This window comes from Hermetia illucens, chromosome 3 (genome assembly GCF_905115235.1).
Source record: "Hermetia illucens chromosome 3, iHerIll2.2.curated.20191125, whole genome shotgun sequence".
NCBI lineage: Eukaryota > Metazoa > Arthropoda > Insecta > Diptera > Stratiomyidae > Hermetia > Hermetia illucens.
The window spans coordinates 146,340,543-146,365,963 of record NC_051851.1 but is presented as its reverse complement, the minus strand read 5'-3'; the positions used below and the strand labels follow the sequence as shown (position 1 = coordinate 146,365,963).

Here is a 25,421-nt window from a genome sequence, read left to right as displayed (position 1 = left end):
CCTCGAAAAATATTTCTTAGAGATCGCTCTAAGTGCTCCATGCCCTCCTTTAGCATTGCCGGATAGATGCCATCCATGCCAGGTGCTTTGAAATGTTTAAAGGACAGTATGGCAGCTCTCACCTTTTCATGGGTAACAACCGCTTTCGCAGTCTTCCAGTTCCCTTGCAGTACTTCCGTGTTGAAGGGGTTGCAAGAATCGTCAACTCTTCCACTCCCACTTCTCTTACCCGTTCTCCCGGGTGGTGTACTTCCAGGAGGATCTGTATTGAATCCAGTCTGGAGTTCGTGAAAGTATACTCGGGTTTTCTAAGAAAATCCAACTTGGCCGGCCCATCCCTTTTGAGGACTCTGCACAGCCATGAAGTCTTTCTTTCGCCTTTCAGTTCCTCACAGTATGCTCTAAAGAAGTCTCGTTTTGAACACCTAACGAGCCTCTTATATTCACGCTGTCAGTTCCTGAAATTTAACCAGTCTCCGTTTTTTATTACTTTTACAAGCCCGGTTCAGAAGTCGTCTGATCAATTTGCTGAGTTTTTGCAGTTCCCGGTTCCACCAAGGAGCCGTTTTCACGCTTTGGCTTCGGGAAATAGGAAAAGCCTCTTCATAGCACCCTAAAAATGAGCAATTCAGAGTTTTCAATTTAAGAAGTTCATTGAACTTTGTCCAATCCGTCTACCTAGGGTTCCGTCTTTCTACCGCAGACTGTTCGCCCGCAAAAGTGAGATTCAATTCTAGATATCTGATCTGACAGTGAGACCTCGTCTAGCACTCGCCAGTGTGTAATCAACTCTAACAACTTTGAAGTGCAGATTGTTAGGTCAATTACTTCACTTCTTCTTGGCCCCAAGAACGTAGGGGCGGACCCTACGTTCGCGGTCATCAGACCAGCTGAAGTGATAAAATCAAACAGCTTCTCTTCTCTAGGATTGCATACTGCCCCAATAAATATGCTGATCGTTCGCATCACAACCTATTAAAAGTTCAAGGCCACTTAATTTTGCATACACTACCAGATCCCTTAGTTCTTGCGTCGGTGGAGGGTACAAAGAATCATAGGGTAAGTAGGCAGAGGCAACTAGAACGTTTCTCTTCTTACCATTCACCTGGTATTGTAAGTTGACCGCAATAAGGTCCTGGGAACAGAATTGTCTCAGCATGGTTGTCTCTAACAATTTCGACATCAGAATGCAGGCCCCCGGTCTTGAGGATCTTTCATCGAAGAAGATCCTAGTCTCCTTGACTGATCCAATACCACAGATTTTGTTAAAACGAACCCATGGATCAGAAATATATTAGGATAGTCCTGCAAATTTGCTGCCAGTAGATAGGAAGAAGCTTTGGCAAGCTGCAGATTGATTTGACTGACTCTAATGTTTGCAACCATAAGTTTAGTCTAATATGAAAACCGTCGCTAACTGAAAAGTCTGCTGCGTTCAGTGTGGATCTCACCGGGATTACCAGCTTGTCCTCACCTTCCACCGAAACTTCCGCATTCTAGCGTAAGATTTCTCTGGATATCGCCACACTTGGTGGTGTAGCAACATCCATGTCCTCATTCCCAAGAGACTTCGCCTTCTTTCGCAGTGCCTTCCGTTGTCGTCGGCTAGAAGCCCTTCCATGTTCACGGAGTCTGGGCTGCATGGGTCTATTTTCACATACCGGCGTTAGACCAGGAGCGTCCACATTACCAGTCGTTTTTCCCGGTACAGGCGGAGGAGAAGGTTCTGACAGGCAAGCCTGTAGTTCCTTCTCCTTTGCGGCTGAAGTTACCTTCTGCCGAGCCTTCCTCCTCCATATTTAAGAAGAGTTAGATAACAGTGTCACCGATTGACCGGCCGTAGTCAGATTTTCAGTTCCTCTCATCAAGGGGGTTGCTGTACTATCCTTTTTGGCTGAGCGCGCCCTAGACACTGAGTGTAGGTTTTCCATTGAAGTGGAGAACATGTCTTCCACAGATTTCTCCGTGGGGAACATGAATAAGTGAGGCCTCCAAAATTCGTGCCTCGGCCACGACCTGATTTTTCAGAGTCACGGGTAGATTCGAAGTCTGTGACTTCTTACCACTTGGAAGGTTACAATCCTTTGTTTCCATCTTCACGTGTTTTTGGACACTCTTAGTGTAGTAGTAAACTACCACAAGCTCCCCCTCCACGACAAGGTGGTGTCCGAGGGGAGCCAGTAGTGAGCGAATTCCCGGTCTCTCTCTTGTTTCGCTGCCTAGCAGCATCCAGGTGGAAGTGTTGAGGTTGTTCTGCACACCAAGTTGTTCCAGAACCCCAGTACGATTCCGCTCTTCTTTTGGAAGCCAGAGGAAGCACTATTTTAACGATGGCAGCTCAGAGATCCTTTTCAGGGTTAGTCGTGTACTCTCCCACACATCGTTGAGGGAGGAGCAGTACTACCTGAGCCACTCGTTCGTATCTTCGTCGGCAAAGTTTATCCGTAACATTTTACGGTTTACACCTACCGACTCAAAGCAAAGCTTAATGCCTTGCGCGGGTGCAGTTCTTACAGCTAGGAGGAGTTTCCTCCTAAGCTGTTCGCACTGCTCAGTATCGTAGTCGGATGGATTAGAGCCGTCATACAGGACCCATCCATCGGCTTCGATAGCGTTGGCTGCAAATGAAGGACTAGTCGTTGCCGGCCGAGCCCTCTTTGCTGCCTTTTTTATCGAAGAGTTGGATCATCTGAGGGCTACTGTCGCGTTAGTTTTCCCTTAGCCGCAGATGCCCCGAACGCTCCTTCCCCCCTCAACCTTGGCACAGCTCTTGGGTTGTGCGTTGCCCGGAGGCGGTTTGCGCGAAGGCGGTTTGCTCGGAAGCGGTTTGTCCGAAGGCGGTTTGCCCGGAGGTGGTTTGCCCGAAGGCTGTTTGCTGTCCGTGGACAGGTGCTTACCCATGGGCAAGACTTTAGCCTCAGCAGGAGGCGCCGATTGGAGCCTGCGCTCAGGAGTGCTGACAAAAGGGGCCTGCTTCGGTTCGTCTGTTAAGGACTGCGTCCCAATTGGATTGGTTCCCACCTGATTAGGTGGAGAATCTGAGTATAGACTCAGGTTCTCCATCGATGAGCTTAGGGTTGCCCCTTCACTCGGGGTTGGATCGTCACGATCGAGGTTTAATTGTGTTTGCTTAACAGGTTTATGTTTTTGTTTTTTCATAATTGGCTGCCATGGTCTCAGTTTCATCGGGGAAAGTAGGTCAATCTCGGCAGAGCCCCTTTTTGCTGAGACAAGGCTTGTTGAAACTGGGTCGCCTGGTACCCAGAGTTCACCGTTCACAGCCACATCTTAACCCCTGTGACCATTCAGCCCTCGGTACGGTAGTCACACCTTGGCTTGGGGTTTTGGTTACCGCTTGGCTTCAGGTGTCACCTCCCGCTTCCTGGAGGATCTTCCTTACTGAGCTCCCTAACCACGACAAGGTAGGTAATCGTCGAAAGGCGATCTTTATTACTATGCGTATGAGAGGAACGCGATTTCTATTCGGGTTATAGTCACGCTCGCATATCAGAGATTATCAAGTACCTGACGGTGATGATTGACGAGGAGATCAATTTAAAGGGGCACGTGGATTATGCCCGTGAGGAAGCAGCAAATACCAGCGTATCGCTAGCACGGATAGTTCCGGCATTATGGTTGGGAGTGATTCGTTCTACACTATTATATGCAGCGCTTACCGATTCTTCGTATTCGAAGTTGAAGTGACACAATCGCCATCAGGGTATGGTAGGTCCAGGACGTATCTGTACCAATTCAGGTTGGATCATTTTCAGTTGCCTTCTTTTGTCCTGACCCAAAGAGTCTTAGGTTTGGGGCATGCTGAAGGCAGAGGAAAACTGGTGCACAGTCTGTAATAAGAAGGATTCTGGTGGAACTAGGCAAGGCAACAAGACTTTTTGGCAGTTCCGCGTGGAAGGAGGAAGGAGAGAGTGGCGATTGGCTTCGCTGGTGGGAATCCCAAACACTCCTGCAACCTGTCACATGAAGTAATGTCTGAAGGAAAAAGGGGTTCCTGGAAGAAGGTGGATGAAACTGGATGACTTGAGTAGGAGTGGAGTTGGAAAAGTGATGCACAAGGAAAGATCTTTGGTAAAACCCCAATCTCTCCAAGGCTTTCTTTATAATATTGTTAAGATAAATACTGCAATTATGTATGCAATATTGAGCTCTTCTGGCGGCCCCCAGACATTGGTCTTGTTTCAATAAACCAAAGACCCCCTGTAACGTATCTAGACCATAAAACCATGAAACTTCAAGGAACTAAATTACAACTTATTATACTAGCGCAAAAATTATTTTCTTTTCTCCATAATAAAGTCACTTGCAAGCAACTTTCTGCAGCCGCGGAAAAAGCAATGCCGGTTTTCTTCTGGTGGCGCAGTCAGAGAAAAACAGTTCATTGCATTACATCAGTTCTGCGATTGTTGTTATTTCCAATGAAAATTCCATGACCGTGTAAAATCAATGTGCAGGCATTGGTATCAGCGCTCTCTATCACGTTATGGAGAGCAAACAGCCAACCGCATCCATATTACTTGTATACACAAAAACTTTTCTTCTAAATATCTCCTCAATGTTGTGCACAACGAAATCGTGCGTGCGCAACCAATAACAGAATTAGAAAATCTCAGGGAAAAACGATGCAAGGAAAAACAAGAATGGTAAGAACAACGCCAGCAACAACAATGCCCTGGAAAAACTCAGGTAAAATCATTAAAAGAAACAACCTGTACGTATGTACCTGTATGCCTGCATGCCGGTCCGCGGTGCATTCTCTACAGTGAGTGCACAAGTGCATCGGGGGACGGTGCATCGCGGTGCATTGGACCAACAACGCGCGGTAGCGGCTGCGCACCCATTTGACATCTTCGGTATGGTCTCGCGGCTAAGGCAGCCCAGCATGCCGCGATCGCGCTGTCAGTCAGTCAACCAGTACCTGGACAAGGAGTTTTTGTGGCATGCAAGACTCGTTGGCGTCTCAGCCTGTCCACGAATAAGCTTGAGCCAAATATGCCAATTTTCCGAGAGGCCTTCACTCTTGGCTGCTATTACACCTTACAGGTAACTGCAAGTGTTCGCGATTGGGCTAGGTCTTGTCGAGATGATGATAATCGAGATGAATTGCTTCGATCTTTCCGTGTCCGCTGAAGATGGGCTGATGGTGATTGGGTGAAGGTTGGAATTGTTGTGGACTTTATGCTCATTTGCGAGGAGAAACCAGATTTATGTAGAAGGAATCTTTTCGTTGCCGTTGAGTATGTGCAATTATGACTGCATGGGAAGGAGGGGGCGAGTGATCAGTTTTGTGAATTTCTCCAGTCAATTAAGGACCAGAATGCAACTGCAGTTCAAAGGTCCCTAATGGACGTTGTCACCACTTCTTATGGCAACGCATAACCATTCACCTTTCTGCATTCCTGAATTTCCTGTTCCTCATTAACAGGCCATACATAAGGAAACCTACCCCCATTCACTGCAACGCGACAATCTAACGCACTTTTGAATGAGACGCCATTCTCCAGCATATTTCCCATTTCCCGCTGAATTCATCACGGGCTGCCGCATTCTTTTGGTCAATTCTAGTTTGCCTCTGGCTACTCTTAAAGTCAAAGAATCGTGAAATGATGACATGTAAGACTCCCCGGAGTTTCCTTTAGACTATTCATTGGGAGGCTTCGCACTGAAATGCTTGACTGGACCACAATCTTGTGACGGCTGCGACCAAGTCATGCGAAGCTGATACATTCCCACGCATAAATCCCGGAGCAAACTGCTTCATTAGCATTAAGCTCGCTTGGCTAGTTGGGAGCATATGCACATGGAGATCCAGGTGGATGGGTAAGTTAGCATATGGGAGGAAGCAGGAAAGTCAAGTTGGGACTGCTGATTAATCGTCCCTTCTCTTTGGAGCCGATGATTTGCTAAGTGGAGAATTGATGAGTTTTTAATTAATCTTCGCCGGAACAAAATATTCCTTGCGTGCAATTTGCTTTGTAATTATTACGATTCCTAGGGGCTATCAACTGCAACAATGTTGGACGTATCCATTGCTGCATTACACTTTTAAGACAACCATACATCGGGTATTGCAGACCTAGAATTCCTCATCGTCTGAGATGACATCTCAGTGTGAAATTCAATTCAATCACGAAGCAAACGGAACGACCGCCAATCTTGCAGATAAAGGGAACCGGGGACTCTAGATAGAAACACATTTCGCGGCCGTCGACAGTAGCGAGCTACATATGGGCCCGCATTTCTCCCCAGAGCAGCTCCTTTCATCTTTTCACCTATTCAATCCCACAGCATCTCAGATTCAACGGCTCCGCAGTCACAGTGTTTTCACCAAGCCTGTATCCATCTTAAAAACATAAAAGTCCAATTTTACAGGCAACTTGCCGTGGCAGCCTCTTAATTAGATTGGCAAGTTTATTGGATTGAAAAGTTAAGATGGAAATGTGGTAACGAACGAGCTGATGCGATTCGTATCGTGATAATTGCACAGATTGGCCCGTAAGGAAGTGATTATCGAATTATTTACATATCAAAGGTAACGGGATTGAAATTGACATAGTCTTGATACTTGAATTGCGTGCGAATTGAGAAGTTTTGCATAGTGAGAGACATATGCAAATTATCTTTTTGCTTAGATGAATCTTGGGATTCTTTCAATCGTTTGGCAGGATTAGTTGCATTATCGCGTAAGACATTGGATGGTTAAGTGGATCGTTATATGTGACAATGCAATGACATATCTTACTTGCAGAGAATATGGTGTGGGGAGTGGGGCCTCATCGGCACAAAAGGAATCAATTCCAATTTAAATCCATATCTGCTGAATCATTTCCGGAAGAGGGTTGTTTGCATTAATGGGTCCCGTCTTTTGGTCGAGCCTTAGAACTAGACGTTCCCAGTCCTATCATCAACCGGTGTCCAATAAGGAGCCTCTAGGTAGTTCACTATAGAGGATCATTTAATCGTAGATAAGATGGTATCAGTAGCGCCTCCGAGGAGATCAATTTGTATTGTGGTATGCCATTTTGACGCCAGAAAATCCTAAGATCATGACCGCTGTGAAAAGATCAAGGAGAGCCCATGTCAACTGTTTCAGATCCCTGGAACTAGCCCATAGCCTTTACGAAGGGCAGGAATTTCCCCAAAATTAGAGATCTTTTTGAGGTCTCCAAAGAATTGTCTACCTAGCGTCCACAGCCTGAGCCTAGCTGGAGATTTGCAAAGGAAATGTTTGAAGATTTCTCCTCGCAGGGTATGTCAAGTCTGGAGCCAGTGACTTTACAGCTCAGTACCCTGTTCAAACCGATGTACCCTAGTGTGCATCTGTCTCCAGACCTCTCCTGGTCAGGTCTTGTCATATGAGGACCAAATCTCCTTTGACTTGACCCAGGTGAACCTTCCATATCTGAAATTAGCGGCTGTTAAGTAGTTCGAGTAGATTTCACTCTTAACAGTTGCCAGCGGGACGCCGTTCATCGCTGAGGTCCTCCTGATTAGTCCATCGACCCGCTCATTCCCCTTATGTTTACTTATTTGTTTAATTTAGCGGAAAACAAACAGAGTAAACCCCAATTACTTATTGTCCTGACGAGGAGGAGAAAGCAATAATCTATCTAATCCTACGCTTAAAATTACTTAAAGTAGAGAAGTTAAAAGGACCAAGCTGTTGTGCGTTGTAATTTCGGTAAAACCTAGGAATCGGAGAATGAAAGTAGACTTCGAGTTCTGCGAAGGGCACATTGAAAATGTCTGCGTTACGTGTGTCATAAGACGCAGGACGGCAGGTGATCTCGTTAGCGGCGAAACAGTCCATCAGACCCGAGGAAAGTTTAAAAAATGCGCATGGATTCAGATAGGATCTACGCTGTTATAAGAGAGGAAGGTTCAGAAAGCGGAGGCGGCAGAGGTAGTCTACACGAGGGAAGCTTTTCTTAAACAAGAGGGAACGGGTGCATTTATGTTGCACATTTTCAAGGGCAAGACAATCACAGTTACGGGAGGGTGACCAGATCATGGAGCAATATTCGAGCGTATTCCTTACAAGGGTATTGAGGGGAGCTATGGAGGGTTGGATGGAGTCAAAATCAGAGGAGGAGCGAAGTATAAAGCCTGACAATTTTGTCGCTCGATTGGTAACTTCAAGGCAATGGGTGTCAAAACGGAGCTTATTGTCGAAAGTGACTCCGAGGTCTTGAGTGGAATTTAAGAAGGATAAGAAATGTCCATTAAGAGAGTAGGAGACACTTTCTGACGTTCCTCTTCGAGGCTGTTTTTGAAAATAAGAGATAGGGGAAGAGAGATGGACCTACCAGTTTTGAACAAAAAGAGGTTTGGAAGACCATCGTAGCCAGGCGCGACATTGGCATCAAGTTTACCAATAAGGTACTTGACAAGGATAGGGGTAATAAGGGGAATGGCACGCGATGCGTGGGAGGCTACATCCACTATCGGGAGGGATTCGGAGGAAGGAGGGGGAACATAGTCTGAGGAAAAGTAGCGACCGAGTAAATCACAAGATAGTTGGTGGGATTTAGCTGAAGAGCCAGAGAATTGAATGGACGGAGGGGATAACTGGGCAGGGCAGTAGGAGTTGCGAATGTGGCATCAGAAAGGTTTGAGGCTTCCGCGCCTTAGTGAGTCTTCGACAGTGGTCAAATATTCGTTTCCGGACTTACATATCAAGGATCTGACCGAGGAACGTAGAGTTTTGAAAAAAAATTAAGTCGGCATAGGTTCTAGAAGACAGGAACTTCTTCCTCACAGTCTGTTTTTGACGTAATTTTTTGTGGGCTTCAGTGGTCAACCAGACGGGGTAGGAGCATAAGCACTTAGGAGAGGAGGGGACATTACAAGGAAGAAGATCAGATAAAATGCTATAGAATGTATTGAGTGCTTGATCACATGTAAATGGAGAGCAAGGGGACCAAGTTGATTGACGCCAGGGTTGAGTTCAGACCTTCGAAGTTCGCCTTACGAAAGTTGAACTTGGTAGGATTGCGAGCGACAGGAGAGTGGAGTCGGGATATCTGAACATCGAACTCGAGAGCAGGATGATGGGCGTCAAGGGAAACGTATGACGGGGCATGAGCGGATTGGGAAAGGCAACGTACAGGAAGGCTAGAGAGCACAAGATCAAGAGTGCGATCTAAGTGGTTCCTGGGTAGGTTAAACTTGAGAGCGCCACAGATGTACATGAAAGTGGATAGAGGAAGGGGAGGGTGGGTGGAGTTATTGGGGAGAGAGGGAAGGCCAGGAATAATGGGCCATGAGAGCATGTTAAGATTAAAGTCGCCACAGAGGATGAAAGGAAGTGAGGGAAACAAAACGATTAGGACCTCTGATAATCTATCGAAGAAATTCTCGTATAGAGAAGGCGGTCTGAGGCAGGGAAAATGTACACACGATATGGTAAAGGGGTATACGTTTGGCGGAACGGCTCGTACGGTGACAGAATTGTAGGTGGAGGAGGAGGAGGAAAATATGTTTTCGGCACAGAGAGGGGACTTAACAGCTATTAGGGCACCTCCACCAGTTGTCTTGCCAAGCACAGTGCAGCCTCACAACGAAAGATAGAGTATCCTTCGAGGAGCTAGAAGGAATCTAAAATCCTGTTATCCAGCCATTTTTCAGAAATGCAGATAACATGATGTTGGAATCCTAAGGCAGACAGACAGTTTGAATTCCGACAACTTGAATTCTATATAATCAGACTTGATGCAGCGCAAGACACACCGGGACCGGATGGGATGCTTAGCGAAGTGCAAAAGTTTTAATGCATGTTAGGCACCGGATGTTTTTCCTTCCCACTGAAAAAATGGAAACCTCATGTTAAAAAGCAAAGGCAGAGGATACGCCGATTTGCCTCCTGCACTCTCTATATGTTGAATACAGCGTGAAGTTGCTTGAGGAGTTCATCAAACCAGGGCTGGCTGATGTAATTGGGTTATGGCAGACCAGTCGGCAAAGAGCAAGGTTTTATAGCAGAGTAATCTACGGTTGATGCGATTGGGGAACAAAGTCACCAGTGTCGACGAGTGGTGCGCCTCATAACGCTAGACGCAAAGAACGCCTTCGACTAGATGGACCGGCATGCTTGACACACTGGAAATTCATTTTCGCATTTACGGCTACCTTTTTCAAATATTGAGGGAACTTGTTTTTTGCTGTAGGACCGGGAAGGATGTTGAATGAAGGGGGTGACTTAAAGACCAATTCTTGACCACGATATCTAGAACGCCTAACATGATACTCCTCCGTGACTCGATGCACAGCTTATACTACGGTATTAGTCGCTAAACTACTGGCCGTACGGTCGACTGAGCACGGATACTTCTTAGCTTTGAAGGAAACTGTAGTGGTTGTACTGACCCAAGGGTTGGTAAGATTACGGTCGACTCTAAGCCAGCGCTGAAATACTTTGGCATAATTATAGACTCGAAGATGAGCTTCTTCGAGAAGGGTCGAAATACTGCAATTAGATCGTTAATGGCCCCATATCGAGGAGGCGGCACTTGCTGATAAGCGTGGCTCAATCCATCCTATGATTCTAAAATGTGAGTGGTACCTATAGGAGGTAGATGTACTGGAAATGCATGAGTTCTGTACTGTACTGTTTTGGAGCCAAGAGCTTTGGTAATAGCAGGAGCATTTCCGATCGATCTGCAAACTGCGTATATCGATCGGAATTACTTCTGTTATTATACGTCAGAGAGGAAGACACTTCTCGCCGAACCATGCGCTGTGTTCCCATAGATTAAGTAGGCCTGGCTCGGTATAATGTGACATCCATTACCAACTCGGAGCAGCGGATCCTGTAAAGATATGGACGGGTCCGTCAGTGGTCGTTAGCGACCTTTAATGGGTCGCTTACGATACGGGTTGTGACGTACCCGAGGTGATCGAGCAAGTAGTTCTGATCCCCTAGCTGGTAGTATACCTGCTTCCTAGGTCGTAGCCTCGAAAAAGCTTCTCGGTGAAGAGCGAACGGCGAGTGACTGGTACACGTCACACTGGGAGTCTTCGGAGCAGTCAACAGCTCTCTATCGACGTCCATAGGGTAATGCGAGCGTAACTCTGCCAAGGTGGCAGTTCTGACGTGTATCAGGAGCCAGCCCCTTTTGAACCCTGGTCGGGTAGTGTGCATTGAACCAGTGTTAGTAGACCGCGTTGTCCTGAGCGAGCGCTGATTCGTCCATCGTCCGCTGCTGTTTCAAACTAACCGCAGATAGCCCACAGCAAAGTGAACTGGGGAAAAAGCGGAAAGAGGACGACGTACCTGAAGGAGACTTTATCGAAGTAGTTTTCAGGGCCCAAAAAAAGAAGGCGAAGAAAGAAAAAAGGAAACAACTGATTACGCCGCCAGAGACACGTCTGTCCAAAGACGCTGCAAACCAAAAACTAGGAGCAGGGAAGACGAGGAAACGAAGAAGGACTAGACTAGCTCTGCTCATTAAGCCGATGGAAGGCAAAACATTTGCGGAAATCCTTAGTGAAATCCACGAGAGGATGAAACTCGAAGACAACGAAGCGGGGGTGTCTTTCATACAGAAAACGAGGAGTGGCGGAGTCCTCGTCGAACTGGGCCCAAAGACGACCAGCAAGAGTATATTCTGCGAAGCGGTCAAGGGGTTATTGGGGGAGAAGACTCCTGTTTCCACCGTAGAACCCATGTGCTCTCTAGAAATCGCGGCCTCGGGACGGTGTCCAATCTTCAGGGCGGAATTGGAAAGGGCTAGGGTGCGAATGGCATGATCCGCATTTTACGAATTAACATACACCGGAGTGCAACCGCTCACCAATTGCTAGCATGTTTCGCTTCGGAAGTAAATGCTGATCTAGTGCTAATTAGCGAGCAATATCGAAGCAAAGACCCGGCCTCATGGCATCTCGACTTATCGGGCATCGCTGCCATGTTCGGGCTCTTCTTATTGCAAAGGTGGTAAGGGGTTCCCTAAACTTACAACTCCCTTCCTCCCCTCCCCTTGCGTTGGTGAAAGGACTTCCCTCACTTGAAGCCTCCCAAAGCCGAGAGAGCGGAAAGGCTAGCCCGAAGTAATGTATCAAACGATTCCAGGCTAGTTCTCTGATGACAGGGAGGGGTTTAGTTAGTAGTCCGACAGCGTACTCACTCTATGCGTAAACGCATTCATCTACTCCCTACTCCCACAAAAAAAGAGAGATATGGACGGATGTTGCTTGGAGGTGGTTTTATGGAGTAGGACTTTTAACTATTATCACATTTTTTTCTTTAGGAATTTGGGAGTCCTGAGTCCGCATCCACTTGATGCCGGGCCGAATTAAATGGAGAGCAACTTGCCCCCACTCTTTATGATTCACGGACTCCTCTTTTTGAGTTTAGCATCTAAGGTAAAAAAGGTATAATAAAAGAGTGGCGAAGACGGCTACGGTTTCGCACCAAGACATCAGACGTTGCCTCACCTCTGCCCTGAGAGCAGCGTGACCGAAACGGCTCGCAGATGTTAAGCCGCTTCGGTCACGCTGCCTCTGCCCTAGTACGAAACCGTAGCTGTCTTCGTCCCTCTTTTTACCTATTATCACAGCTTGCCTCAACAAAAGACCTTAGGAAAATAAAGAAATAGTAGGAGCAGTAGAAACCTTTAGCTCCTGTAGCACGAATTTTTCAACCCCAGCTTCTCTGCTCTTCTATCATTTCCAACAACTAGGAGTCGATATTGGCTTCAAGATATTTCGCAAGGTAATATAGTTGGTAATTTCTGTTTACCGGTGAACCTAAGTGGTAAATTTAAGAAAATTTGAAAGGAATTGTCCACTTAAATCTTTTTCTAATCCTGAAATAAATAAAGTCGTTGTAATCGTTATTACCTCTCGAAGTAACCGGCGCAAGATATACCTTTCTTTGGTTACGACACCGCTATTAACTTTTCTGGCCAAGAAAAAAAAACAATTTACCAAAGAAAAGAACTTATTTTACGTAAAATCTGCCGTAAGACCTCTTGAACCAAGATTCCATGATTATCCGCTATTTTGCATAATACACTTTCAATTAGTTGCTTTATCCACGCAATAAATCTTAACTCATGGAAAAAATTAGAAAAGAAAAATTCGCCCAATTGGTCAAGTTGACCAATTTCGTCTAGCCCCAAAATAGCAGACACGGAGAGATAAAAAAAGATTGTTCGATAATTTTAGATGTAAACTACTAGACTCTGGAGAAAATCATGTCTACGGGCGTCATTATCGGGGTTAACAGTCGCACCGAGAAGAGGAAAAAATTGTAAAGTAGAGCTTACTGGGTTATGGTACATAGTACAGTGAGTGGCATGGAAGTTGGTATGCGAGCAAGTAAGAGAATGGGTTAGAATCGAGCTTGCGAATTAGCATAGTTCAGGAACATGCTCCAGGGAAATTTGGTTTCACTAATTACATCTGAGTTTCGCGTTTTTACGGGAAAGTAGAAGCCTATCATTACCTTTCACTAGAATATTTTGAGAAGTTTATAATTCTCTTTAGCTGTTCCAGTTGAAGCCGTTTTGGAACGACCCATTTGCTTTGGTGGGAAATTGAGCCCCATTGCATAGCGAGGCAACAAAAAAGCGCTGGTGGTTGTGGATTCGTCACTTATTTACTAAATTTAGTGATAGCAGCAGCTTACGATCAATTCGATTAATAAGATAATTTCCAATCTTTATCTCGACATGGCGCCATCTTTAATGATAAAGGAAGTCTCGTACATACAAACGAATTGATGAAGACTTGCTGCTTTTGAGTGGTATCGAATGTCACTTTTCGTGTCCTGCCTACACATAACAATAGAAAGAGAACGCTGACATAGAAATGCGTTACCTTTATGCTAATGCTTGAGGTATTGTACTACAAGGTTTCACAGTTTTACATTTTCTTAATTACATGACAATGGATGTCTCTTACAATTGTTTGGCCTACCCAACCTTCTCTGTTTTATTTTATTCGGTGTACTTACGTTACATATCGATCTTGACATTTTTTTCCAACAAATGGATTACCTCAAGCTATGCTTGCAGCTAAAGCGCATCGCAATGTGAAATTTTTGACAGTTAATTTAGAACGTCGATATTGGGGTGGCCATATGAACGTCATTTTCTGGCTATGACTAATAGTGCTTTGAATTAACAGGGGAATTTCCCCCAGATTGGTTATGGGTTCGTTCTATGTATCTTATACTTTTAATATAAAAATATTCTACTCATTCAATGTTAAAGATATCTAATCCGCGTACTTGATATGAGCAAAGGTGAAATAAAGCAGCAAAAACAAATATCAACAATATATTTACCTTTCCTAGAAATAACGTCGATCGCTGAGTCTTGTGTATTTGCTGAAACGATAAAAAAATATGTAATAAATTAATAACAATTAGAGTCATGAAATCAGACATTCAAAGCAGGTCTTGACTCAGACATTGAGTGAAAAGATGAAAGGGAACCTTTAATTTGGGAGCACTCCAATCAATCTCGCAGGCTTTACACGCCATTATGAGGGTCAAGTAATGTTCTCTCACTCAACACGACTTTCGGGGTACCTTTACTACTCACAACCTGTTTCAAAGATCAAATTAATTAAGAAGAAAAAAAAGTTTGTCATAAAACTCGACTATTTTCAGTCCGCTCAGATAAAGATTGCAATAATTGAACAAGTATTTCTGTACGTATGAGCGAGGAGAAATATTTTTATGGTGATAATGCCTTAAGACAGATAACACCTCAACACTTTCCTTGTTTGCTATTGTTGTACATATTTATAAAATAAAGATATTTTTCCGGCATGGGAATTGTGTTGACGGCAAGACAAGTCTGAATGGAGATTGTGACGAAATTTGGGAGATAAGAGAGTGATTTGATTCTGTGTATTTTGAGTTATGATTTTGGCGAGGTTATTTTTGAGATAGAGTATCACCTGACTGTCGTACTTCCTGAAAAGGTTAAATAACTTTCAGTGTAATTAGGTGTTCTTGCTTTTCATGCAATTGGGTTTTTTTTTTGACGGAAGATTTTAATATTTATGATCGCCATTATACTATAGTGGTGAAATCATTATTGGAACCGCTTTCATCAACTGTTCTCGAATGGAGAAGGCTCCCAGTTCATAAAGATTAGTACGAACGTGTTGCAATCAAATATTTCGGTAAACGTTGGACTTTGGATATGTTTTCCAACTCGATGAAAACTAATAGCCGTCCCCCCCCTTTAAAAATGTATAGCACTTCAAAGTGGAGTGTTTTTATTTCATCATTTTCATGGTTCATGGTCACCGGAGGCAAGGAGGGTAGGGAGGGTATATAGGAAAAAGTCATTGCGCCGCAAAATTAGACTATCTTAAGGTCGAAATGGTAGGGCCCAATGTTAAGCCTCATCCTCAGAGAAAAAAGGAGATATAAAGGGAGAAGCAGAAGGTTCTCTCTCTTCAACCCTTTTGAAAAGTCCCGGCGGTGGCGTTCCAAGAATAGATTATTTTGATACCATTAATAAGTTAATTGGGGATTTTCTCGGTAACAAAGAAGAGGTGGAAGAAGCGATAAAAGGAAGGAAGGGACTTACATTTGCCAACTACAGAGGACAAAAATTGTTACCCTCTCTGAGAAGGCAGTAAGCCAACTTTTTCATTGCGGGAAATAAATCTCAAGTGGGTCATTTGCAGAATAAGGCGAAGGGCCTCTCTAACCCGTTGCTTTAACTGCTGGGCACATAGCAGGGGTTTGTAGAGGGCAGGACAAAACAAATGTGTCGAACCCAAGAGCAATGCAGTTACCCCGGTTTACAGAAAGAAGACATGACCCATGCTACCGGTTCCAGGCGGTCTCAGGTCTCCAAAGACGATTTGCAAAAAAAAAGAGTCTCACTACTCACGACCTGATTGGGCAGATGATGCAAGAAAGAAAGAGAGAAAGGAGTTAATTTGCTGCTCCCCAACGAACAGTACCGAGATTGGGATAGTATGTCAAATATCTGGCACTGCTGCGATCTGGGTGAGAGAATACGGTCAACTTGCGAGTGAGTTGTCATGGCCGAGGAGATGGCTTCGTTTAAGTTGTACGAAAGTGACTTTTTTAGCGTTTATCTTGCACTCAACGAATCTTTGTCCACTTTTGGGAATAGGCTCGATCCTTGGAGGACATGATTTGAAAGACGGAAGAGAGAATTCTATTATAGTTGGCCGAGGCTTTAAGGCTAGATCCTTCGAATGTGGCATGGTTCAACCAGATACTCGGGGTTCAAAAGTTCTGGAGATAGCCGACAGGATAGGCCTAATTGTCCTAAATATCGGTACCACCCCGACATTTCGACACTCTGTTTGCGAGAGCACTATCCTTGCCGTGACTTTTGCTACGGAGGCCTTTGAGTGAACGATGCAACGATTGCAACGATAGAAGGTATTAGAAAATTTTACGGCTGTCATCATCAGTACATTTCCTTCGAAATGGCAAGCCGCTCCTATCAATGTTTTGATTTCCGGCAAATATCTACCAGGTGGAACATCGAGCAAATCGACATTGGTAAACTTGTTGAAGCTCTCTCAGGAGGTGTAAACGAGCCAGAAGACCTAGATGTGGATGGATGCGACAGGATCGTTATTGAAGCTGACAGTGAGCCTTAGCACCGCAGTTCCCGATGGGATGATAGTCTGAGTGTGCTGCTCTGAACTGCTGAAACTTTTATTTAAGTATAAGCTGGACGTACTACTTAGTGTGTTCAGCATGAGTTTGACAATGGGTGCTTTGGCCTCCACTGAAAAGTTGCGAGGGTTGTGCTAACAAGCGGTGACAACGGCAACTTTGAGGCGCTGTGAACTTACTGTGCTTTCAGTATGTTGGACACAACGGGGGAAATGAAAGAAAAGAAAACTGAAAAGAACGCAAATATCAACTGACACAATACGTGTTGCGAGAGACTTTTCACAAAAAACAATATGGCTTTAGAGTGGGGTGGGGTAAATTAAGTGCGATCGAGGAAGCTGTTCAAGTCATGGAACTGCCTGAGGCACACAGTCACCACTGTTGAATGGTTCTCCCATGATCCTTGACGTAAGCAACTTTTTTGAAGGACTGCACCCTGCTCTACGATGCGCTGGAAAAGCAGCTTAGAATCGCGACGGCTCGAGGGTCTACCATTGACCGAAGCTTTGCAAAACCTCATATGATAGTTTGCTACGACTTGAAATTCATCTAGTAGGATACGTGGGTGATGTTGCGACACTGGCCGCCGTACGCGCAATCGAACAAGCTCAGCGCATACTGGTAATGGTGATGCGGTGAGTCAGCAGATGACTGACTGCAATTGGATTCTCCTTAGCCCTGGTGGCATCATGGTTTTGTCGAAATAAATGGTGAAATACCTCGGAAAGGAGATGAGCTCCTTCGAGCATATTGCAACTAGAATAGTTGCAGTTTCCCGGCTTATGGTCAATTTAGGTTTCTTGTCTAGTAGGCATTGCTTACTGACGAGTGCGATTCACTCCGCCCTTCCCGGATCCGAAGTATGGACAGGCACCATCAGTAAGGAGGTGTACAGCAAACGCCTAGCGCAAGTACAATGGTGAGCGGCTTAGCTAGTTACGTTCGCCTATTTTGTTGTTTTAGAGGCAGCAGTAATGGTGATAACGGGCCCTATGTCTTGTGGTAATTGAGACGAAGATGCTACGTTGAGAGGCAGACCGCAGCGATTCTGTTGGATAACTTGGCCACGGTGGCATCAAATACTACAAGTGATTCAAGCAACAACACAAATATGGAAGGTGGAAATTGATGGGCTGAAAGGAAATCGCTGGCTTATTAAGGCAGTTTCGACATCCACCGCATTTTCTCAAAAAGGACAACTGCAAGAGACACTACAAGGAATTGACCCATTCAGGAGAAGCTACACCATTCTCCGATCGCCACTAATGCCAAAGCAGGAAAAAATGAAAACCAGAAATGTACATTAAATGCTTAGGGTAAAGGTGTGCCTGAAAGTAGTAATCCGCCCAAGGTACATAGAGAAAAGAACCATACCCGGAGGAACTATCTATCATGCAGCTTGGTGCTAAAAAAAAGTTGAGCTGCACCAAGTTGAGTGCACCAAGTTATCAAAAATATGATGATGGATTAGCCGCAGGAGGAGGAAAGAGGTTTTATCGACCTGCCACCAAGGCGGTGGGGAACTAGCAGGCGCCTAAGAGGAAAGAATCCACCGTAGCAGTTCTGAAGTACGGAAGGCGAAAGCCTGTGCCCGCAAGTGGGAGCATGGGCAATCGAATCGAAACCTAACTGAAACGAAAATGGTGGATGGACCAAGGTTGTTAACAAAAAGGCGAAGGAAAAAAGAAAAGTGTCAATTCGCCCAGAGGCAATCGTTGTCTGCAGTGATAGCTATTTGGCGTACGCATAGATTCAAAGTCAAAGCTGACCTTGACCAAAAAGATCGGTATGGAAATGTCAGCACTATTCGAAGGATTCAGAAAGGCGATATCTCGTTTAAACTGAAAAAGACCCAGTTTGGGCAGAACAGACGGTTTTCGCACTCAAGTGAAGACACAGTACGGGCCTAGAATCATGAGATTTATATACAGTGCAAGGATCTCGATGAAGTGACATCCAGCAAAGAAATATACACTGTGTTGGTAGAACATTTTTTTGCTGGAGGAATGTGGGGAGGAATCCATTGTTAGTTTGAGGAAAGCCTATGGCAACATCCAAACAGCCACAGCGCGACTACGAATGGAAGCAGCGCAGAAGCTATTGGCGGCTGGGAAAATTCGAAACGGATGGTTTGTATGCCGTCTGAGAGAATAGAGTTCACTTAAGAGATGCTTCATGTGCCTCATTTTTGGACACTTGGCGGAGGCATATATCAGCAATATTGACCGATCGGTGCAGAGGATGTGCGCAGAATGGCAATATTGCCAAGGAGTGCAATAGGGACACCAAATGCCTATTGAGTGGGGGAAAGGTAGGAAAAAATAATCAGCAAATTGCCGAAGATAGTAGATACCCGGAATTCAGGAAGGCGTTGACTGTAAAGAAAAAATGAGGTTTATTCAAATGGGCCTCAATCATTGCAGGTTTGCTGGGAATTTAATTAAGTAGACTACCCACGAATCTGAGGTGAATATCGCCACCATATGTGAACCATACAGAAACCGCGACAAGACGTATGAGTCACAGATTTGCTTGGTGGAGTGGCAATATGGCCTTGCGGTCGCTAAGCTGTACAATGCACCGTGAGCCGGTCGGCCAGTGGCTTTGTGAGGTCCAAAATAAGCGATATGTATGTATACAGCTGCTTCGCTCTACCCTGTCTCACATTGTCTGAGTTTGAAGAAGTATTGGACAGCCCTGTTCATAAAGTCCAAGGTTATTGCCAGTGATTTTAATGCGTGGGTCCTCGAATAGGAAAACAGAGAGAATAAAGCAGAGTGCCGAAGTCTGTAAGATGTTTTTGCACAATTAGATATAGTTCTGGCCAATGAATAAACACTTTTCGGAAAGGGAGGTCGGAGTCAATCGTAGATCTGACCTTTGCCAGCCTGAATTGGTGTATAGTATTTCCTGGGAGGTTAGTGAGGACTACAGCCAAAGTGACCATCAGGAAGTCACATGGTGTATAGTATTTCCTGGGACGTTAGTGAAGACTACAGCCATAGTGACCACCAGCAGTCACATGGCAGAAAAACCGCCGGGAAGAACATCACGAGAGCAATGGTCTCAGGGAAAGAGCTCCCAATATGAGAAAATGCATCGCCATAGCATGTAATGGATCCATGCCTAGGAGATGCGTATTCTCCAATAAAAGGCCAAACTATTGGTGGAATTATGAACTGGTCAGCCTTCGATCAGCCTATCACCGACCCGTACGAATAACCCAGAGGGCGACAGGTAAAATCGATCAAAAAGAGTATGCACATAAGGAATCCGGCAAAAACGTCAAGCCTGCTGTCCAGCGGTGCAAAATGGAATGTTTAAAGAAGTTCTGCTCGGAGGCGGATGTAAACCTATGGGGAAACGTCTATAGAATTCTAACGGGATAGCTTAGAAGGCGGTCGTCCAAACAAACAACGCATCCTATCCTCCTGCAAAAAATCATCTGGGGATTATTCCCCCAACAAAAAGATGCTGCTAACACTTTTCAACGTTCTCTGGGTGTGTCGGAAATGCGTGCAGTACCCACAGACGAGTTGTTGGAGAACTGCACCAAAATAGGCAACTACAAATCTTCGGGTCTGGATGGAATACCAGATGGGGCCCTTAGGCTCGCCGTGAAATCCAGGCCGGCATACTCATTGAGTAGCGTCCATGTCCTGGGGGATATTTTCTGCAACATGAAACCGGCAGAAGTTAGCGTTGCTATCTAATACTGGCAAACCCCCAGGTGATCCATCCTCCTATAGACCCATATGTTTTCTAGATACTTTAAGGAAAATGTTGTTGGGACGGAAAGGGTGCTACTAGCAAATATTGCGCGGTAGTGACCCTGGACGTGAAGAATACAATTAATTCGGCCGGTTGGAGCATTGTACGAAAGTCTTTGGCGATGATTGGTGTTCCCACCTATCTCGCTCTCATTGTTGGAAATTACTTGCGTAATCGGAGGCTTTGGTATGATATCGATGATGGGTCCAAGGAATACGTTGTTTCCGCGGGAGTACCACAGGGCTTCATACCGGACCCACTGTTACTGGACTTCCTTACTTACTTAAACTTCTGGTTCGAAAGGAGGCCACGGCGGTGGGTTACACCGACGAAATAATACTGGTTGTGGTCGCAACGTATCTCGAAGATGCTGAGATGTACCCACGCGAAGCCAACAGTGGTCCGAGAGAAAGCATGGGTAGGTCAATTATAATTTCATCCAGTTTCTCACGGGACATGGAGGATACCGCCAATATCTACCTATATAAGTTTAAATTTGACATCTCATCAGATTGTCCAAACTGTGATGGGGTCCTCGAGGACCCAACGTCGTATTCTTCCAATCCCCGAGGTTTGTGGAGGGAAGGAGAAACTTAAAGAGATCTGTAGGTGAAATTGTACTACCGGAAAATTTTGCTAGGAGAATAATAGCATGGATTGAGATGCGATCAATTATCGCAACGATCCAAGGTAAAGGTCAGGAAGGAGCGGTTGAAAATGTCTCGTATTAAAGAAAGGAGACCTTGCTGAGGCTGAGCTGCGTGATGTAGTGCCTAATGGTAGTTGCATGGGGAGGGAGGGATCCAAGAGTAGTGGTTTTCGTGGGTCAAAATCCTTGGCGTGTTCAGTCCAGTGCCTTTTCAAGCATCGTTTTATAAAAAAGGCAGACGGACAAGCGGACGGAAAAACAGTAAACCGATTTTAATAGGATTTTGTTTTACACAAAGGCTTAAAACGGGGTGATAAGGGAGCCTACATAATTTTCGCCTCGGGCCTCGTTTCTGTGCATAATTCGGGGTCGGATTTTCCCTCCAAGGCCGTGCAGTTAGGGACTGGATTCACCCTGGAAATTAGAGATAGTAAGAGCCCTTGCACTTGCTTCACTTTGTAACCTTAAAGATATTCAGACGGTTGTTGTGTTCGCCTAATGCTGGACGTACTGTGAATAATGAAAGAGTAACTTCCGAGCAACGTAAATGAAGGTAATATTCCATTGCAAGTGCATATGATGCATATGACTTGGCACTTAAACTAGTTCTCCCGTCATATATGTCAACTTCCAACTAAACCCACTTTGAGTAGGCTTTCAGTGACACCACAATCAACAGCCATATCGAAACATGTTGACCTATTATTAAAGCCCCCTAGTTGCAATCACTTGACCTTCCCAACGCCAATCGCTCTATGATGTATTACATGGAGTCGATCGAATTATAATGACTGAGTAGATAAATATCTGCGGGCTCATAAGTTCTACCTCCACCGGCGACCCCGCGCCATTCTGTTATTGTTGTTTATAAGGTGATCGTGCCAGTTGCGATAACGTGACATCGCCAAGCCGCCATCATCACTATCGGGCCCAGCGAATCAGCCAGGCATTCCATGCAATGTGACACATAACGACTTAACTTTAAAAACAATTGTGTCGTTACACACCTCTATCCATTAACCCAGCTGCAGGGAAGAGCGAAAAGACCAGCTAACGCCGAACAACAATAACCTTTCGATAGTGATCAGACTCCAAAAGGGTCTGCTCGGAATACTTACAGGTGGAAAAGATACAACGACGCGATACCTGGGCAAGGTGTTGCTGCAGTTTTTGCAACAACTTAATTCCCAAGTGTTAATGAGAAGAGAAACTGTTCACTAGGGTCAAATTCGACGTCGTTATGCAATGGCAGTCGACATTGACGACGGGGACTGGGTGCTATTGGCAAAGGTTATTGGAGGTATCAGTGCAGTTCGCAAGTGGAACCTGCATCGGGTTCTTTTGCATAAAAGGCCAAACTTCTTTGCAAATGAGTGACTGGAGTCGCTCCACAGTGTTTCGCTACTCTGAAAGCAATTATCACACCTGAAACCTGAGAATCGATCAAATGATATGCGGTGGGCGCAGTAATTAAAATGGTCTTGCTTAGAACGTTCTCTCTGATTTCCATTATGTTTGGTGGATGGCAGGTGACCTATTTCACGCTAATGAAGAAATTAAGTGCGGATATGCATACGTACGTAATTAGTGTTATCAGGAGCTTGTTTAGGTAGAGTCTTAAGACGTTACTTCATTCCAACTCATCAAGTATCTTTTGACCATTTCGAGATCATCTCAAACCTCTGCGATGCATAACTGCTCGTCTCTGCGCCCACTTTCAGATATTAATTGTACCCGGGTCACCGAGAGCCCACAATCGACCGAACTGGCTTTAGAAATTTATGCTCCACGAGTGTAGTGACTGCGGTGTAGCATCAAACTGGCGTTGGAAATCCATTCGAATGTAGATCGAGACCGTGACAAAATCCGCAATAAAATGTGTGACATTCAGGTCAAGATCGAAGCCACATGGCAGTGGCAACTCCAGTGTACACTATCACCGGCTTTTGCCGCACCATGCACCGACCTACCACGTTCGTTGAAAAAGTCGCCACGAAAACCATTGAAAGCTGAAGAGTAATTCAAAACTGAAAAATAATCGTCTGGAAGTGAACCAGCATCATTGTCACGTCGTGATCATTTCAATAAGGGCATTGTGAACACGAGACGACAGCTGGGGACTGTGGTGGAGGCTGTTTTGATCGATGGTGTTGAATCAACTACAGCAGAGCAGGCGAGTTGATCCATGGTATCGGGCTTCAAGGCATACCTAGTAGCTTTGATCGATTGAGCCCTCTGTTACTTTCCTTGGAGATCAGGACAGACCTTCGGACTTATCTTCAACACTCCCCCTACTCAGAGGACGAATACCCATAGCGAGTCAGCTACTGGACTTCCAGGCTTACCCTATCACTAATCGCCATTTTCCCGCTCACACCAGAATAAATAACTTTATCTCAATTTTGAGGCCAACCATGCCCCCAATAACATCGCAACTGCTACAACCCATGACTCTCCCCGTCCCGCATGGAATTCCACCCATAGACCTGATATGATTCCAAATGGGTAACCATATCGTAACCCCAGTGAAAACCTCTAGATCGTAAAGCACACCAAACTCACCAAGTAATAGTACATAATAATTCACTTAGCCTTCCGTACGCTCGAGTGCCATTCGGAGACGAAAACCAACTTTTTATCTCTCGACCCAGAGCTTAAACACCGAAACAAAAAAAACTATCTTTTATTTGTTCTGTCAAAATGTCGCGACTGCAAAGATAAAAAAAATCAAAAGTTGTTAAATTTCCTGTATACGAAAAGATTAAAGTGCACCACTTCATAAAAGGCTAAATTCGTAGGCTATGGGGCCTACACTCGACAGTTTTTTCGACCATGCTTTTTGGGCCTTAGTTTTGAATTTTATGTTGATTTGATTGGTAGCTTTTTGGAGACTGATAACGTGAAAAAAATAAATTCATGAAGTTTAAGTTTAGATAACAACGTCTTGTAGTATTTGGCTTAATGAGTTTGACGATTGGGATTACCAGAAATTGGCTTGCGGGTTCCAAGTTCACTGAAGTACGCTTGGTTGGGTTGAAGGTGAGAGCGCTTGAGACATTCTCAATTTTGTCGATTGCAATTGTGTGTAGTCTGGGTTGTTTGCACATAACCTTTGTTCGTTCTTTCGTGTAGATAACCCTCGAGAATGTCTTCTGTTTTCAGCGGTATCGGAGCGATTTTCGTTATTTTGGGACAGGGAACTTTGTCACATTAGAGACAATCCAAAGTAGTTAGACAGGGAATCTTTCTTTCGTTGAAATGGTACATTTTTGGACTAACTTCGAACTAGCTCCAGCAGGAAAAAGCAAGGAAAATATAGTCCATGACAGGATGGTAGGGGAGGGGGGACAATGGGGGTAAGAGACAACTTTTAGGGAACTAGTGATTTACGATTACACTCCAAGTCAGATTCCCTAAATTGGATCCCAGTCTCAATGTACGAGCCCCTTCTGCCAGGGTTGTTGACAAGGCTCTACTTGGCTCCACCTGTTGATACCTAAACTTTACACACGGGTAAGCAGCTACTTCTTGGTAGAGCAATATTTGGGGCCGAACCGCCTTCAGGTAAACTACTTCTTGAGTAATTAGAACGCAAGGCTAAGGAATAGCGACCTCTAAGGCTTGTGCGTCCAAAAGTTGATTTAAACAGGAGCGTTAGTGCAATTAGTTGCAAAAAAGGTTCGGCTGGCAACGATTAAGATCTCGTTCGTAGTCAATGGTATTTTAGCGATGGATGGAATGGATCCTGTATGACAACATCGATCCATCAGGCTACAATAGTAAGCAGTGCGAACAGTTTGAGAGGAAATCTCTCTTACCTTATTGTACGCCATAAAATTTATGGATAGCACGAGCGAACGTCTCAGCCTCCTACTGACGTACCGCCGGTCAATAAGGGCTTGGTTGGGGGTTGGTTTTGAGATGAGTGCTTTATTGTAAGGTTGAGGTTCAGTTTCAGTTTGGAGTTCTGAACAATCTCAGCATCGCTACCTGCCTGCTATTTCATATGTAGTTGACCAGGAGTAAGAGCCCGCGAGCTGAGTGCTTACATGACAATAGCAGTTTTTGAAGCAGATGCTAAGTAGACTTTATAACAAACCAGCCGTCAGCTCTCCTACGACCTGACGTATTATTCTAAAGTGTAGACGAGGTGTAATAAGAGGTTTTCTAATGACTTTATGAAATGAGGCAGTGGTCAAAATATCTTCCTGAGTAGTCGGAGACGACCAAGAGGGGAGAGTTAACCCAAATCCTAAAAAAAAGTTGGTGAAATTGACGGTGAAGGTCCATCCGCAATTACTAAAGCCCCACCGAAGTGTTCCATTGACACGCGCTTGTTTGCCTCTATGCTATCTA

The 25,421-nt window shown here is 44.9% G+C and overlaps 1 protein-coding gene across 1 annotated transcript in view; it reads right to left on the bottom strand.

The window, feature by feature from the left end:
* The window catches only part of LOC119652749 (bromodomain-containing protein DDB_G0270170), a 196,362-nt gene that overhangs the window by 123,511 nt on the left and 47,430 nt on the right, over positions 1-25,421 (bottom strand). The window contains exon 3 of the mRNA XM_038057048.1: positions 14,309-14,350. Within this exon, the coding sequence (XP_037912976.1) occupies positions 14,309-14,350 (42 nt within the window). The remainder of the gene's footprint in view (positions 1-14,308; positions 14,351-25,421) is intronic.